This window comes from Phytophthora sojae, assembly GCF_000149755.1.
Source record: "Phytophthora sojae unplaced genomic scaffold PHYSOscaffold_8, whole genome shotgun sequence".
NCBI classification, from domain to species: Eukaryota; Oomycota; class Peronosporomycetes; order Peronosporales; family Peronosporaceae; genus Phytophthora; species Phytophthora sojae.
In genome coordinates this window covers 3,214,113-3,231,254 of record NW_009258122.1, presented here as the reverse complement: position 1 = coordinate 3,231,254, position 17,142 = coordinate 3,214,113, and the positions used below count along the sequence as shown (strand labels likewise).

Genomic DNA, 17,142 nt, shown 5'->3' with positions numbered 1-17,142 from the left:
GGACGATCACGATTGGAGATGCCCAGGGGGACGTAGAAGTCTCGATCAGCCCGTTCTCCAGAAGCTTCTTCAGAAGTTCATACACCTTAGTCCACAGGTGTGGTGCAATGGACCTTGGACGCTGGGCAACAGGTTTAGCGTCGCCTACATCCAGGTCACAAACCACTCCACGGGCAGGTGGGGGAGCTGCATTGCCGTCTCCCAAGAAGATCTTCCGATGATATTCCCGAATTCGCCTCACTTGGTCTTCCATCTCGGGCGTCGTTTTCCCAGAGACTCCAACATCTGCCTCTTCGATCTTGCACTCAGGGGTCAAGTCACGCATCTCAGGAAGCATAACCAACTGGTCACGCAATTGAGAGAGCAACTCACTTCCTTCACGTATGTAGACCGCAGGCTCGTAGTCGAGGTCCTCTGTCGAAAGCCGCATGCAGCGCTCATATTCCTGCTTCAGCTTCTCCAACGAAGTTCCCGGCATGCCTGAGATCGGGATCTCCCAGTAATCTTCAACAGCACCCTGAGAATCGTCGTCATCCACATCGAATCCCAGAGAATCACCTTCGTCGCACCACTGACCCTGAGAATCACTGCCAACTTCAACCTGTAAACTCAGGGTTTCAGCGGCCGTATCACCTTCAGGACTCATGCCCTCTGGGGTTCCGACAGTCTGTGAGGCAACATCGGTCACCGCCTCCTTCAGAACCTCACCCAAGTCACTCGTATCAACAGCAACGTCTCGGAGTTCAGGAGGGTCTTCAGGAGGCACTCCTTCAGTCTGAGTTGCAGCGTCTTCGGCGAAGCGCACGCGACGAGGCTTCGGTTTCCTGAGAGTTGAGGTAAGCAGTGCCATGTCGGGGCCCTTTGCAGGTCGCGGCAGAATCTTCGTAGGCCACTGATACTCTGGGGTCTCGACACAGGATGGCTCAAGCGCAGCCAGGCGTTCCGCCCGAAGTCTGCCCTCACGCGACTGAACACTCTCCAGAATAAGCGTCTGCCACTCCCGATACGCAAACGAACCAGGGCGCACAAAGCGTCCGGCACGTGGGAAGAAGCCGTACTCCACAATTCGGGCGACTGGCGTTCTGTTGTGAATCCAGACGTCCTTGTCCGAGATGTTGACCACCTTCACGGCGACCGGCCAGGATCTCGCAGCGTAAATCAGGTGCATTACCCAGCGGTCACCTCGTCCTGCCCACACAACCTCACGCTGTGGGTTCGTCGGTCCATACGAGATCTTCACCACCTTGGATTCCCCAGGGGCCAGGTACCAACTACCTGTGGTTTCCACGGGCATGTCGACACCCTGGCGATCCTCTGGAGTCCATCCACACATCATGATCGCCTCTTCATCCGGAAGTGTCACGAGACCTTCGCGAACACTGATCCTCACTCCAGCTGCAAACATGAAACTCATACCCAGAAGAACTTCGATCCCTTCGCCGATGTTAGCAATCCAGACATCCAGGAGATATATCACCCTCGAACCGAGAGTAATCTTCACCTGAGCACTGGCACCGATATACGTCGGAACGCTTCCCATGCCAGACACCTTGGTTTGCTTGTGCGACTTGAGTGTGAGTCCGAGCTTACGCGCTAAGTCGAAGCTCACAATATTCACAGTCGCACCTGTATCCAGGAGAACTCTCGTCCGGCAGTCGTTCACAGCACCATGCACCATCGCCACATCACGTTTCTTTGGGTCAGGATCATTGTTTTCCCACCATCCGTAGCGCTCTCCAGGGTTCAGCTTGTACTCCACAATTTCTTCAGAGTTCACCGCAGAGTTCGCTTGTTCAGGATGCTGATTTTCAGGGGAAGTCATGAAATCCTGAGTCAAAGTAGTCATGCATTGTTGGTTATCTTGGGTTCTTGTTCTCAGCTCCGGGCCTACATACACTAGAACACATAACTCTGGGGCCTTCTTCAGCCCGGCGCGTACTGGGTCCCCACTCAGCGGGCTTATTGGTTTGACGGCCTCCCAGAGTTTGCTTCGCCATCCAGGAGTTTATCCAGGATTTGGCTCGGCATGTCCTTCAGTGCACCTTGGCGGGCGAGTTTCTTCACAGCTTCCAGTGTCTTCCAGTCTTCACACGGTTTCCCGAGATGCAGTTTGCCACAGTTCTCGCACGGTTGCGCGCGACACAAGTGAGTCGGATGACCCACTTCCAGGCAGCGATCACACTTCACGTCTTTCCAGCAGTTTTCCTCTGGGTGCCCCCACTTGCCGCACTTCTCGCAGAACTTGTCCCAATTCGGGTTTTCGTGGCGAGGGGAACGGAATCCAGAGTTCGCGTTCGGTCCTGGTTGGGCGTTCGGTGGACGCCATCCCATGTTATCCATCACGCGATAGACCTCGTTCGTCAGCGTCTGAGTCCACTCGGCACCCTTCATACTCGCCAGACTCCCAGCACTAGGCGTAGAAGTTTGATCTCCAGCGATCTCACGAGTTGACCCTGAATTCGCGCTCGCACTTCGGGCTGAAACTCTGGGTTCGTCTGTGATTTCCTGGAAACGCGCGTGAATTTCAGGGTCTTCGTCTGACTCAGAGTCAGAGACATCACCTCTAGACACATACGCACGTCCTTGTCGCTTCGGCTTGAAACGTCCCTGAGGAATGTTGTCGGCACGAAAGTCACGAACTCTGGGTGGCGGAGCATCATGGTCGCTGCGGCTCCAGGCATCTTCGTCCTGTTCCAGAGCGTACTCTAGATCAGCGATACTCCTGAATCTCTGGCCCTGCAGAGACGTCTTGAGGCGCGTGTCCCTGAGTTTCGTGATGAACCTCCGGATATGCTTCTCCAGGCGCTTCGAAGACTTGCGAAAATCAATGTCAGCCTTCGCAGCGGCGGAATTCAGACGATAAAAGAAATCCAGGGCGCTCTCTGAGTTCTTCATATCCATCGTGAAGTAACGTTCAGAGTACGACGAGCGCGCTTTGCAGTACTTCTTCCTGAATGCAGACGCCAACTCCTTCCAGTCACGCTGAGTGTGTTTGGGCAACTAGTTGAACCAGTCACGCGCAGCTCCCGAGAGTTTCAACTTGAGTTCCTGAATTCGCATCTTCGTAGACCAACCTCCCTGAGCTGCCATGTTCGCAAAACGCTCCCACCAATGCACGCGTTCCTTGAGTGACGCCTTAGTATCGAACTCACCCAGAGTATTCGAGTTGATGTACGGTCTGAACGTCAGGAGCGTAGTGCCAGCTTGAGCCGTAGAGGCCGTCGTCAGGTTAACCCCAGGGTTCTCGTGCGAACTGTCATCCGAACTCTCAGAGGACGAGTCATCATCGCTGGAATCGGAGCTTGGGTCTGAGTCCGAGGGTGGATTGACATCCTGACGCTTCTTCTTCTGCTGCTGGTGTTTCTTGGGTGCAGAGCGCTTGGAGTCTGTTTTAGAGTCCTGCGAGGGATTAGAGGTCGCTGTTCTCCTGGGATCCGGCGTCTTCCCCAGAGACACAGGCTCGAGCTTGACATCCTGCGTCACCTTAGTCTCCGTAGCGCCATGTCCCCGCTTGACGCGCGCGATTCTGCCGGAAGTGTCGGCGGAAGTCTGCGCGACGGTCGCGCTTAGCTGGGAGGCGGCGACTTCGGAAGTGTTTGTCGGATCAGCTGTCTCCCGTCTCTGGCCTGTGACACTTGCGTTTCCGTTGATTACACCACTGGATTCTTGGGGTCGGGTTGCAACTTCAGGGTTCTGAGCCACTGACGACCTCACATTTGTTGCCAAATCAGGGGCGACGGTTGCGCGACGCGCTTGAACTTGGGCCAATGTTGCACGAAGGTCGCGCACTTGGCCGGCGTGGAAGCGCTGGATATTCTCGGAAGACTCCCGCTCTCGCTCTTTCTCCGCCTCAAGTTCTTGGACCTTCTGCTCCATAGTTGACATTTGTTCCTTCCAACCGGCGCAGGTCTCGGAAACCCAGCGCGCGCGCTCCGAGTCGGCTTCGGCTTCGTGCCGTCGCCAGCGCTCGGCGTAGGCGGCATCCAGGCGCTCACGCTCAAGACGTACAGCTTCCGGGATACTCTGGGCCATCCCCTGAGTTTCAGTGGAACGCTGGGTCTGGCGAGCCTCCACGTCCTGCGCACGCCGTTCCGCTTCTCCTCGGGCGATCTCAGCGTGGACCAAGCGATCCGTAAGTTCCTGGATCTGGCGACGCGCGTACAGGTCACATTGTTCCCTGAGGCGCTCGCGCTCCAAGGCATCCAGGCGTTCTCTGGCGAGAAACTCGCGCTGCTCCTGTTCCAAGCGGGCCTGCCACTCCTGCTGTTGTCGCAAGACGTTCAGCTCGATTTGGGCGGGCCCAGACCTCGCGTACACGGACGAAACTGACCCAAGATTCCTGGATCCACTCGAGCAGCTCGACGCAGATGATTTTCTGGATTTCGTCGAGCGTCGAGAGCGCACCTCGCTCTTAGAGCTCTGGTGTTGACTCCGCTCATCGGCGCTGACATCCCTTGGACCACCAAATCCAGCAATCGGGGCAGAAACCCTGAGTTTCGGCTCGGAAGTCGTGGCTGAAATCCTGGGGAGACCGGCCTTCTTGGGTGCGATCGCTGGGTCATAGTGCACCGACGATGCCATCTCAACGTCATCTTGGTCGGCTGACACAATACGCGACGGGATGACTGTCCGGGTGACCTGAAATCCAAAATCCCCGGCAGCTGCAAAGCCACCGGCACTCTAGGCCACAAGCGCTAGAGCTCCAACTCGTTGTCCAAGCGACATCATCGACGAAGACGAAGAGCTACCATAAGACGTTTGAACGCCCGAGGCAGTACTCTCATCCGAAGCGCGCGAGGTACCGGTGACACTTGGCACCGCGCCTGGGGTAGCGTCCTTGGCTTCCGCCTCCAGAGAATCACGTCCATTGGACACGGAATTCAGGGGAGTGGAATTCTGAAGCGAGGCACCAGTCGAAGACTTGTACGCTGGAAGAGAGGACAGCGACGGTGTAGACAACGCGGATGGCGTTGACGGGACTTGTGGCCGAGGCGGTCCATGCTGAATACGCTTGGATCGTGGCTCACCATCACTCGACCCTCGTGGGCTCCCTGAAATCCTGAGTCCAGTGACTCTGAATCTCAGGACAAACTGTCGGCCCAGTAGATCCGCATCGTAGTCCGTCATCAATAGATCACCGTCTCCATCTTCCTTGTGGTAGTCCAGTCTTGGTGCTTGCTCTTGGGCGCTTGGTGCGGCGTGATCTTCAGAGTTTACCTTGAAAGGCACACCAGCTATCACCAATCTCCACTCGACCAGTTCCACGGCGATGAAATTCTGGTTTTCCTCCATGACAGAGCGCACCAGACTTTCTGGAATCCTGGAAGCACGCGTCGAAGACCAGCTAGGGATCAAATTGACAAACTCAAATCCGGCTTCGAAGAACAGAGTCTGCAGAATGGTGACACACTCGCGGGTGGTCATGATACTCTGGGGAATCGTAGTCGCCATGAGATCCTGAGCAGTTCTGACGCCCCATCGGGCGAGGTGAAACTCAGAGATCCAGGCTTCATCTTGATTCTCCAGAGACAAACGCCACTTGAGGTAGTCTCCCGTTGTGTACGCGGCCGCAAAGTACGAGTTGGCATCCGGTTTCGGAGTCGGCCACTCATAAACGACACTTGGCGGCGTCACCTTCCCAGGATTCACCTCTTCCCAGCATCGAACTTCACGTCGAACGTACAGCACCATGCTCCCGGCGTCCAACGCCGCTGCTCCCGATTCCGGAGCAGGCGCAGCAACTTCCCGGATGTCGCTTGCGAACTTGGCGCTGAAACGCTGGGTTCAGGTGGTGCGAACCCAGAATTCACCTTGGAACCCTGAGTCTTCGCCTCCTCCTTCGCTCGCACGGGCTCCGACTTCGCTTCCACAACAGACTCGTCCGAAGATGAGACCAAGTCAATCTCCTCCGGGGGCTCAACCGCATTGGCGCCTTCCTCAGACGCCTGAGCACCACCCTCGCGGGTGTGATCCTCTGGGACTTCAGGAATCCGCGACCCAGAATTCACCTCCGTCGGACCTTGGAACCCAGGGGAAACTTCTTCCTCCTGAGTTTGCGATCCAGCAGCAGGCTGACCTTGGACTGCAGACGCCTCGACGTCCCCACCTTGCACTGCCTCGCTCTCGCGAGCAGCCTTCTTCGCCTTCCGAGCGTCGCGGACGACTGTTTCCAGGCCCTTGTGCTCCTCAGGCTCCATACCTTGAACACGACGCGACTGACGTGACGCCTCACCGCGTCCTCCGTCACCGCGTCCACTCTTCTTCGCCCCTCGTCCTCCAGGCATCTTGGTAGCTTGAAGTTGACGGGCACTCAACACTTCTTCAACACTTGATTCCGGTGAAATCTTCGACAATCGAATCCGGGCACGCGCACCAGCTGAGACGAGGCCGATGAAACCTTTGTCTCCCAGGGGGTTCGTATAGCGCAGCCCAAGACTGTTCCCCAGGGGTAGACCCAGAGAATCGACTTGAGAGTCAACAGCAAGAAGATAGACCCAGAGATTCGCAGCCGCAAAGCTTCAAACCCTGAGAATCACACTCCTTGGTTGGCGTGGGTACCTTGTGTAATCCCTGTCGGCTCGTTTGTCTTCGACGGAACGGCACTCCACCGGTTAAAAATGTAACCTCGAAGAAGTGCGGGAGCGCACGTCTACTTCAGAACGCACCTCCACACCAAAAGGCAAACCCAGAGAATCAGATCTCCTGAAACCCAGAATATCACGAATTCAGGGTCCAGGATTTCAGTCAACTCTGGGACTTGGAACTCAGAAGACACCTTACCCAAATGCCCTCCTAGCTCGATAAAACCAACAAATACAGAGTATACAAACACTACAAATAGCCGTCACTTATTCTTTTGGACCCTTGGACGGTGGGTCACACACACTAGGCTCACTCGAGTCTGAAATTCAGGGGCCTAGCTCCCCTGAGACTCACACGAACGCGCACCACCTCCAATAAAGGAGGAAAATACAATCACTATCAGTTACCTTCCCATCACACAAGCAGTCAATACAAAATCCTGGAGGCGACTACCTAGCACCCCAGAATACCCTCTGGAATAATATGAAATGGGCTACCACGAGCACAGCAAGTGACCCAATTAGGATATGGAATAGATGGATCACCCCAGGAAGCTCAAGGCCGTCGCTGGTCACCACCTCACTGGACTTGAGTTTGATGGAGCCCACACAGACGGCTGTCCTTCGCCGTTGATGTGCCCTTAGCGTCCCGCGGTCGTAGTCTCGGGTCCTCCGGATTTCCGTCGGCAGGCTTGGCCGAAGTCACTTGCGCAGTACAGGGTAAAAGGAACTCTGTTTGGTTTTTATCAGCTACTTCTCTCTCCCTCTCTTCTTCGGGCAAATATCTTCTGTTCACTATGCTTGGGGTCAAAATGTCTTGTCTTGAGTATACCTTGGGATCAGCGGTCCAATCTTGCGATCGGCTTGCGAATCCATTGTCGCACGGCGTCGAAAGTGCCAATTGTGGGTCCTTAGACTTGGTTTAGTATGGTGCAGGACTCCCTCTCGACTCCTCGAAAGTATCCAGTCTGTGCTTCCATGACGGTTCTTCAAGGTCACGCATCATTTTGATTGCAGACTGGCTTCGAACTGGCTCGAATCCCTGAAAACCAGGTGACACTCAGGGTCATCTTCTGAAATCCTGGGGATTCTGAGGAATCTTGGGGAACTGTGGGGATTCTTGGGTGTTGGCTCGGGAAACACTTCAGTTCAGTATAGAGGGTCTGGATTTATGGCCCAAACCCAGAGAATCATCTTTGGAACTCTGGGTCACCTGCACTCAGGGAGGTGAACTCTGGGTGATCGTGCGGCACTCTAGGTTTCCGTGCGACACTCTGGGTAACAAGTCTGCTGCAGTGCAGACTCGTGTGTATCTCCTCAAAGCCACACTTTTAGTGGGTTTAGCGGCCTCCTGCGCATGATCATGGTAGTAGTGGGTTAATTCTCATGGTAATTTGATCCTCTGGAGCACTCTGAGCCACAGCAAGATGAGGCGTACTCTGGGATACATTCTCCAGAGACACTTTCCGCCAGACTTTAGGCACTCATCGTAAGGGAAAGTCCGCGGCTGGACTGAGTGTTCTCTGAAATTCTGGGCGTGCACTCCCAGGATTCACACTTCCAGCCAGTTGGGCTCATCTGCGGTCAGACGCTGGATTCATCCCGAGAAATCACTTCTCTCCCACAGTCGCCATCCATGTCACACGGGTACAGCCGCGCCGTATCCCAGTCATCCACCAATCAGCATCCGATACAAACTCCAGGTCACAGAGGTGACGGCACATCGTCGGCAATTTTCTGGGGACCGCCTCGTGTCACTAAACCAAGAGTAATCCAAAGTCTTGTCACCAATCTTGAATCTCGCAGACATCTCTGACCAATGACCACACTTACCAAGCGCTAGAGAAGCACCACACGCAGGGGAGTGCTATCATGAAGAACAACACGTACCAAATAAAACAGGTTAGCAATAAGGTATAGCATTCGTTCGCTACGAGCGTACCGTTAGCGCCGTACTCGAGCGCCGATGTCTCGCACGATCATCCGTGATTTCTGTTTATTCTTCTGCCGACTTGAGCCCTGGCCGCGCAAATTCTCGAATGAGGCGGATTTTGCAAAAGCGGCAAATGGAAGTCGCTGTGAGCCACCCAGTCCGACACCTTGCAGATTTTGTTCAAATCATACAGTGGGTCCCGCGCCCGTCCCAAACATTATATTCTTAAATTTGACAACACCGGTCTTTGACATCTGGAAAAATAAAAAGGCGCGAGCAGAAACTAAACATAATTTTATCTTGACGTTTGTATATTGGTGTGTTGGGAGAAAGGACAGTCATACAAATTTCAAGTCAAAATTGGCTTAAACTGCATATATGCAGTTTAAGCCTTCAAATCTAAGCTGCATTATGCAGCATCCGGTTTGGAGGGGTTAATAAAATCTTTGGCCAGTTATTCATGAAATGAGTAGCTATACTGAATAGCGAATGATATTTTAGTTGGACTACAGCCGTGAGTAACTTCAAATGATCAGCCAAGCAATAAAATACATTCGCTCTTCAAACTGTTTTGGCAACTCGGAGTACCAGACGCGGACACTTGATGTCGTCTTGTAAATTACAGAATCTAATCGTTTGCTGAAATTCTAGGGCCATGCAATACACGTACAGAAATACGGTAAGTTACCGTGCCTTCGACACTGCTGCACAGCAGCAGTTGTATCATGTCATCGCGAAAACGTTATCACTTAATTTCTTTCTGGCTTTCAAGTAGATGTGGCGCGGAGCCGTACGATAAAATCCCATCCCAAAGTAGTTTTTTAGGTAACGGTATGTAACGTAGATGACATCCCCTCTCTGTACCCAAAGGTTAAGCTGAATGGCTGGTCGCAGGGTTCAACAAACAGAGAGTAAAGTGAAATTCCGGAAGGTAACTCAAAATGCAAATTTGTGCAAAGGGTGGGACAAGTGCATTTGCCGCGAGCGCCACACAAGTCGCTGATACACCAATACTGGCCGTATCCCTTTGCCGTTTTGTAAGTTAAATATGATAAATTCCCTGGATTAAACGTAGCGACGGCGGTGCCGGTGTAAGGATCGGTCTCAGCTGATAGTTGTATATGAGTACGGTTGCTTCAACATCGCTTGAGTGACACCGCCCGCGCTGCACGAAGCATCGCCAGCGGTATGGATGCCTTCCTTACCCGCCGCTGGAGGCTACAATCTCGCGGTTCAATACCCTGGTGAATGCTGCCGAACTTGAGAAGTGGGCTCTCGGCAGAAATCCTTGTATCACCTTTCGCACAAATTTTCATTTTGAGTCCTTCCGAAATTTACCCAGAAGAAACCTACAGTTGTATTTGTTTCATGAAACGAGAGAGCTATTACTTTGTTCGTTGTAATGCAAATAACAGCAAAGGGGTAGTTGTGATTTATTTAAAAGAAGTGCTTAAAAACAACTCGAACACGAGCGACGTGTAACCTGCAGTTCAAAGTCTGACACGTTCGCCACCCACACCTCTGCTCGATGCTTTGATGAGAATATTACGAAGCCTGTTCAGCTTCGCCCATATTTCTTTCACCTCAATGAGGAACTGGAAACGAGAAAACTTCGGGACAGTAACGTCAAGCTGGATATTCTGGCATCCCGATGGTCAAGTCCGACGCGCTAAGGAGAAGTGAGCCATCACACATAGGGCTCAGAATAAAAATGCATTGAAAATCGAAGTAAAATGATCCGTGGTTCCATTTGCCTCTGGGTGGTATATAAAAATATGAACAACGGCCTACCGTAGATTCTCCGCCCAACAGCACTACTGGCATAGCACCTCCTTTGATGTCTGCCAGCACCATTTCTCATTTAGCCTTCAACCATGAAGCTCTTGCGACCTCAAACACCCGCGAATATTGCTGCTCTTCTTTTTGTGGCAGCAAGAGGCGGCTTTGCTCTTGCTGACGAGGTCGAGCTAAGCGTCGAGGCGTACACTGAGGACACTTCCTGCTCCGAGGTCGTCTACGTGGAGATTGGCTCAGATGCCTGTCCAGATGCTTCGAGTTGCTCGGCTGAGAACGACGAGGTCGGCGGGTTTCAATACGCTGTCAGCACGAGCTGCACCACAGACCGGACCGCGTACTTCGCGACGGCATTCAAAGGCCAATCGTACCTGACTATCGAAACGTACGCGTCAAGCTGTGTGGAGGAGTTGTACGACACACGCTCCTATCTCGCCGACGGGGAATGTCACCCGTACAAGTACGGCCACTTCAAAATCGGCGAGGGCGATGATAACACGACGTCGGTTTTCATATCCGATTCAGGTTGCGACAGCACCGACTGGAACGAGGATTGGTCTGCGCTGACGGACTCCGAGCTCAACACGGGAGCCTGCATCACGAACGGTATGGTCGTATTTCGTTCAAGGCTCGAGCTCGAGTTCGAGTTCGACCGACTCTGTCGACACTTCTAGTTCTGCTGAGCCAACGTTGACACCCTCCGCTACGACCGCCACTCCGACGGCGACAACTGCGACTCCCACTTCGTCTGCCAACCTGGCGACGGCTTCCCTCTTGATCTCAGTTATGCTTCTTCTCGTCTCCACAATGCTGTCATAATTACCAGAATTCTGAAATTAGGCCCGAATTTAGTGTATGGCATTCTCATGACTTGAAATTGACACAAACATTCCGCGCTCGATCATTAGTTCTGTATTCACCAACACACAAGAACCGCTTCGATGCCGCTTATACTATACTGCATATTTTATTAGACTGCGCGCAACAAACACCACTTTGAAGATCCAGCGCCGCCCAAGACCCCTTTAAACGATTGTTCCGATTCTCAACCAACACCAACATACCCTATGCGTTACTTTCTTTGATTCTGGTTGTCGCAATTCGTCTTACCAGCACCCGATGAGCCCATGAGAGCCGTCAGGGGGGCTTGAAGAGAGCAATGAAACAATGATCGAGTGTTTTCGTCTGTTCACGATGATTGCAGAGGCGATTCTTGTGGATTTCAACGACTCGATTTGACGTCTTCAACTACAGAATATAATGAAACGTGTAGAGCACATTTGTTACAGATTACACTTGGGATTATTGTGGATTTCGTTGGCCCGATTTGACGTCTGAAAGCACAGTTCTCTCATCCCATTCTCTATATTAACCACCGATTCCTTGATGTGCTGCGTAATATACGACAATGCGGTGATGATGCGATGGTAAATCATCTCTTTTGCTAAAACTACGATGCATGAGCTTGAGTAATTCACAATTATACCCCCCCCCGCGCACCAAGAACCTTGGCTGGAGATCAGCTCTAAAAATATTTGAGAAGGAAGTTGCGGGAACAATAGGCGCTCATCGTCAGCTGCATTCATTTTATATTCAAGCTTTCAAACTAATTCGATGTACACCAGCGCTACTCGCATCGACTTGGCTTACAGTATGGCTGCGCCAAGTGCCACCGATGCATAGATCACCAAGGACACAGCCAGCAGGTTCGACGCATCTGAAGTTGATCCCGTTGTTGCGTTTGTAGCCGCCGGAGTTGCCGTTGCTCCGGTCGTGTTGGTCGAACTATCGGTGGAGGAACCCGAAGGATCAGTACTTGATGTTGTATCATTGGTTGACGAACCCGAAGGACCAGTGCCCGACATTGTTGTGTCATCATCGGTCGAGGAGTCCGATGAATCAGATGTCGACGTCGTCGTATCTGGCGGCGCTTGAGTTGACGGATCAACAAAGTAGAACTTGGCGCCGTACGAGTCGCTCCCGTCGTCATTATCAGGGATTACCACACAGTCGCCGGTATTGAGGTCGGACTTGGACACTGGGTCCTGAAAGTAAAACGGATTTGGCCCACCACATTTGTCGTCGGTGCCCAGGACCGCCACAGTGCCGTCGCCACTCACAGTTGTCGTCATGCCCCAGGCCCTATCATCGTCTTCGTGACCGACGTGACACTCCCCGTCAGCTAGAAATGCACGGGTCAGCACCAGCTCCTCGCACTCGGCGTCGTTGTATCCTACCGCCACAAAGTACGGAGAGCCTGCAAAGGCTGTCTTCAGGTACTCGGCTGGATCTTCAATGCAGAAAATCGAAATGCCCATGGACTGGTAAGCCTTGCAGCCGCTGTCATCTTGGCATGCCCCGGCATCAATCTTTGCTAGCAGCGTTTTAGTACACGTCGAGTCATCGTAGTACGCGCCCACACCATTGGAACCAGCTGCGGGATCGATCGCCTTAGCAGCGAAGCCAACCACAATGAAGACAGCAGGTCGCACGATCTTCATCTTCAGCTCCAGGAAGGTGGTCGATCGGTCGGTGGCAGAATGAACTTGCGTGGGCTGTAAAGGTTTTGAGAATGAGCTGAGGCAGGAGTTGTTGAACAAGTACACTAATGTCGAAGATGAGGTCAATCGTGCTCTGGGAACGTTTCGCCCGGCCTGCGAGTCTTGTTCATTGAGCCGTTGAGCCAAGACGCTCGCTATTCCAGGTCAATACACGACTCCTACTACACAACCAAAACGACAGCTAAACTCAGCATATGACACAGCACAACTTCAACTTGGCTATCACTCAATGCGTTTGAACAGTATTGCGTGCATTTTAGCGAGTATTCAATAGCCCCATGTTCCACTACGTTAGCCACCGCACACACTCGGCGTTCAGCAACGCCTTCTCCGAGTTAGTTGTTGTTACTCGTAATCTCCGATCCAGCCCCGCTCGAGGTTCTTCGCAAAGTTGGCGTCATTGAAAGGGGCGAGGGTGCTCGAGCCAAAGTCGCCAGTCTGCAGTGCATCGCGTGCTTGGTCCGTCAGCTGCGACCAATGGATGAGGTCTTGGGAGTCGCCCACGCTCAATGAGGCGTCAATGGTGTGGTACCCGCTCTTCGTGTTCTCTGCAGAGTACTCCATCATCGGGTGCCTGCCGTCCTCCATAAGGTAAGCCGACCTTCGGCTTGTAGCAGGGTGGAAAGCAACGTAATCGGTCCCGCCACGGGATAACGAGACACCGACCACCGTTTGGTTCACGAGCGCCGGGTTGTCGAGCCACACGATAGCGCTAACCCAGTCGTGACGTACGCCTCGCAGATAGAGATTTGTGTCCTTGGGGAAGTACCAGGCGTACATGGTGGCCCCGGTGTCGCGGTGCCACGTAGATTGGCTGTAAAGCTGCGAGCCCAAGGCCGATCCCTTGCATTCGTCGTCGGACGCCTTCGGGTCCAAGCCTCCGCTCGTGTCACCGGTTCACAGCAGCGTACGAGTGGCAGCCGTCCTTGATGAACAGAGTTGGTTTGAACTTGATAGCGGCCTTCTCGGAGACTCAGGCTCGGGGAACGGCTGCACCTTGTCGTAGTCGATGACACCACCTTAAACAACAGCAATCGCCGCGACCGTGACAGCAACGGGCAGGCCGAACTTCATTGCAATAGCTTGAAGGGGGGTAATCCCTGAGACTAGTACTCGTGCGCTCTTCGACGGGAATCGGGAAGTGTTTGACTACTTCGTACTCCTCTGTAGCGGTTGTGCTGCACAACGACTCGTGGCCAACAATACGGAACATTCACGATCCTGCGGTGCATCTCACACCAACGACATGTAGATTACTCTGCTGCACAGCGACAACTGCATCATGTCACCGCGAAAACGTTATCACTGGAACGAATACCTATTGCATAGAGTCTACTGTTATCCCAAGCTGGGATTCCCAGCGCAGTTGACTCAGCGACCTATCGGGATCCGTGAATTACTAGCTTGGGCAAAGCAGGCTCAACCATGGATGCACTTTACCCGCCGTTGCTAGGAACCCAATACTGAGTCTTGAGATTCGCGAGGCTGGCCGGTCGGTAGGTGAGTATAGGTTTCAATAAAGAGCTAAGAACAGCAACTTGAGGATAAAAAGAAGCTGCATTGCGTCATTTAGTTAGTATTCTACCCAAATCTGAGTCTAGCGCAGGCATAACTTCGGCTACGCGAAAATGTATCTCATTTCATTTCATTTCTACCCAAATGATCGCAAATACTTTCCCAAGCATCCGACTCAACACCCGCGGTCACCAATGCCTCCATTCGTGTCAAAACTGGTAATCGTCGATAAAGCCCCGCTCCAGGTTCTTCTTGAAGTTGGCATTGTTGAAAGGGACGGGGGTATCCGAGCCGAAGTCGCCAGTCTCCAAGGCATTGCGCGCTTCCTCCGTCAGTTGCGACCAGTGAATAAGGTCTTGGAAGTCGCCCACGTCCTCCGACGCATCGATCGTGTGGTACCCGCTCCTCGTGTCGGCTGCAGAGTACTCCATCTTGGGGTGTGTGCCGTCCACATAGCCATCCCACATTCTGCTTCGATCAAGGTGAAACCCCCCGTACGAGGCCCCACCACTCGAGAACGAGACACCGATCAGCGTTTGATTCGCCAGCGCCGGGTTGTCGAGCCACACGATAGCGCTAACCCAGTCGTGACGTACGCCTCGCAGATAGAGATTTGTGTCCTTGGGGAAGTACCAGGCGTACATGGTGGCCCAGGTGTTGCGGTACCACGTAGAGCGGCTGTAAACTTGCGAACCCAACGTCGACCCCTTGCATTCATCGTCGGACGCCTTCGGGTCCAAGCCTCCGCTCGTGTCACCGGCAGCGTTCACTGCAGCGTAAGGGTGACATCCGTCCTTGATGAACAGAGTTGGTTTGAACTTGATAGCGGCCTTCTCGGAGATCGTTTTGGGCCCCAGCTCGGGGAAAGGCTCCACCTGGTCGTAGTCGATGACGCCAGCGTCCACTGCAGCGAGTGCTGAGAGCGCAACAGCTAAGGGAAGAACGAACTTCATTGAACAGTAACAACTGACGGGTGAGGGTTGACAGTCAATCACCGAGACTAGTACTCGTGGGCTGTTAGTCGGGAATCGGAAGGAAAGTGTTTGACTACTCGTCACTGACCTTGGCAGCACAACGACTCGTTGCCAACGATACAGTACGTACGTTCACTATCCCGCACTGCATCACGCTACAACGACGCCCGGCCGATTACCCTGTTGCACAGCGGCAACCGTATCATGCCATCTCGAAAACGTTATCAAAAGAGGGAAAGCTCCCTCGCAGAGACTCCGTCTGTCATCCCAGCGAAACAGGTGTGCACACTACTGTTGGCTGCTTGTACTGTAATGAACAAACTTGGGCGATGCATGGATGCGCCTCGCTTGCTGTCAGAGCGCAACAACGGCGGGGAGCGCGAGGCAAGTTAATGTAACTACTGTTTAACTGACCATCGTTGCAGTCATTGTCAATGTGCAAGCAGCGTTATTGCCGGGTCAACCAGGTTGACCCGACGCTGGCCGAATTGGATCCAGGTCCGAGTTGACTCAGACCAAGTTAGACAGGCTTCCGTCACCCTCCACCACAGATCGAACCGCTTTTGAGAGGGAGAAGATCGCCATGCGCTTCATCTTCAAGAGTCGCAGGAAGAAAGATGGACCAGCTAACGCATGATGAGCGAGCGCGTGTCCGTGAGTACGCAAAGACCATGGTGCACACCAGCGGACCATTGAGCGGGAAGCCGAACGTGAAGGCCGTCTCCGAGAAGATTGGCCGGTCGAGACACGCAGTGAAAGACGTGCTGAAGCGTCAGTAGCTCCGCGAGCCGTCCCCTGAGGGCCGCACTGGCCGCCCGACCCTGCCGAAAAACACCCCGGCGGCCGTGGCGCAGGCCGTCAGCGCCATCCGTGCAATGGACCCGGAGGCCGCCAAGCTCATGAGCATGAATTAGATGGCTCGGCAGATCGGCCGGTCGCCAACGACGTTACGCCGTGTCTGGGACGATGCAGAGGAGTTTCTGGTGAGAGAGACGAAAGTGAGTTTCAAGACTGCAAATCGTATCACTAGACAGGAGCTGCTGGACCTCATCCTCAGCGGCAAAGTGGTCTCGGCGTGCTTCGCCTTCTACGCCATCACCGACCTGGACCTCTGCCTGGCCATCATTACGCTCCTGCTGGAGTTCAAGATCCCCGTGCGGGTGATTTTCGATCGCGCTTGGACACGGAGCTGCCCTAAGGCCATCGAGTGTATCAAACTGCTAATTGCGGGAGGTGCGCCACCGCCGTCGCCGCATGCACTACAAGCTCATGACGCTCATGTTCGCCGACTCCATCTTCGCCTCGGCTGGCAGTGCCAACCTGACTGCGGCAGCATTCGAGAGAAATGACGACTTTTTTGTCCAGACTGAAGGCCCCGGCGGTAAGTGTAAAAACACGTTTTTTACACTGTTCGCAAGGTGCTAATATATATATATATATATGCTATACTATTACAGCGTTTCAGGCACAGGTGCTGTTCGACCACTTGTGGCACGACTGTGTGGTCACGGACCCGGACGAGCATCTAGCCCCCAAGAAAGGGAACCCGTTTTCCAGTGAGCCTACCGGAAATCACACGCCGAGCAGGAAGACCCGCACGATTCCTACCGAGGTGACTGGCCAGGTTCCTGCAGTTGAGAACGCCACTCCAGATTTTGGGCCGAGCAATATGGACACTGAAACCCATGCCCCCATACGGATGCAGGCAGCGACTGTGATCGAAGAAACGTCTTTTGTTGAGCTTCTGCTGGACACTACTGTGGACGCCCCGACGGAAATACATA

General features: G+C 53.5%; 5 protein-coding genes across 5 annotated transcripts; 1 reads left to right on the top strand and 4 right to left on the bottom strand.

Annotated features, from left to right (window-relative positions):
• Positions 1–3,000: 3,000 nt before the first annotated feature.
• PHYSODRAFT_338054 (hypothetical protein) lies at positions 3,001–6,284 on the bottom strand (the record flags this gene model as incomplete). The annotated part of the gene is made up of 3 exons (XM_009535791.1): positions 3,001–4,661; positions 4,749–5,778; positions 5,811–6,284. 3 exons carry the CDS (start codon positions 6,282–6,284, stop codon positions 3,001–3,003), a joined length of 3,165 nt encoding a protein of 1,054 aa, XP_009534086.1.
• A 4,104-nt stretch (positions 6,285–10,388) lies between these two features.
• Positions 10,389–10,982, top strand: PHYSODRAFT_260857 (hypothetical protein; the record flags this gene model as incomplete). The annotated part of the gene is made up of 1 exon (XM_009535790.1): positions 10,389–10,982. The coding sequence occupies one exon, from the start codon at positions 10,389–10,391 to the stop codon at positions 10,980–10,982; it is 594 nt and encodes a 197-aa protein (XP_009534085.1).
• A 972-nt stretch (positions 10,983–11,954) lies between these two features.
• Positions 11,955–12,809, bottom strand: PHYSODRAFT_338052 (hypothetical protein; the record flags this gene model as incomplete). Its single annotated transcript, XM_009535789.1, has 1 exon — positions 11,955–12,809. One exon carries the CDS (start codon positions 12,807–12,809, stop codon positions 11,955–11,957), a length of 855 nt encoding a protein of 284 aa, XP_009534084.1.
• Positions 12,810–13,214: 405 nt separating this feature from the next.
• PHYSODRAFT_338051 (hypothetical protein) lies at positions 13,215–13,943 on the bottom strand (the record flags this gene model as incomplete). Its single annotated transcript, XM_009535788.1, has 3 exons — positions 13,215–13,752; positions 13,781–13,833; positions 13,914–13,943. The coding sequence occupies 3 exons, from the start codon at positions 13,941–13,943 to the stop codon at positions 13,215–13,217; spliced, it is 621 nt and encodes a 206-aa protein (XP_009534083.1).
• Positions 13,944–14,614: 671 nt separating this feature from the next.
• PHYSODRAFT_365377 (necrosis inducing-like protein NPP1 type) lies at positions 14,615–15,274 on the bottom strand (the record flags this gene model as incomplete). Its single annotated transcript, XM_009535787.1, has 1 exon — positions 14,615–15,274. A coding segment is annotated over one exon (660 nt), but the record flags the coding sequence as incomplete, so codon positions are not given.
• Between the last annotated feature and the right edge of the window lie 1,868 nt (positions 15,275–17,142).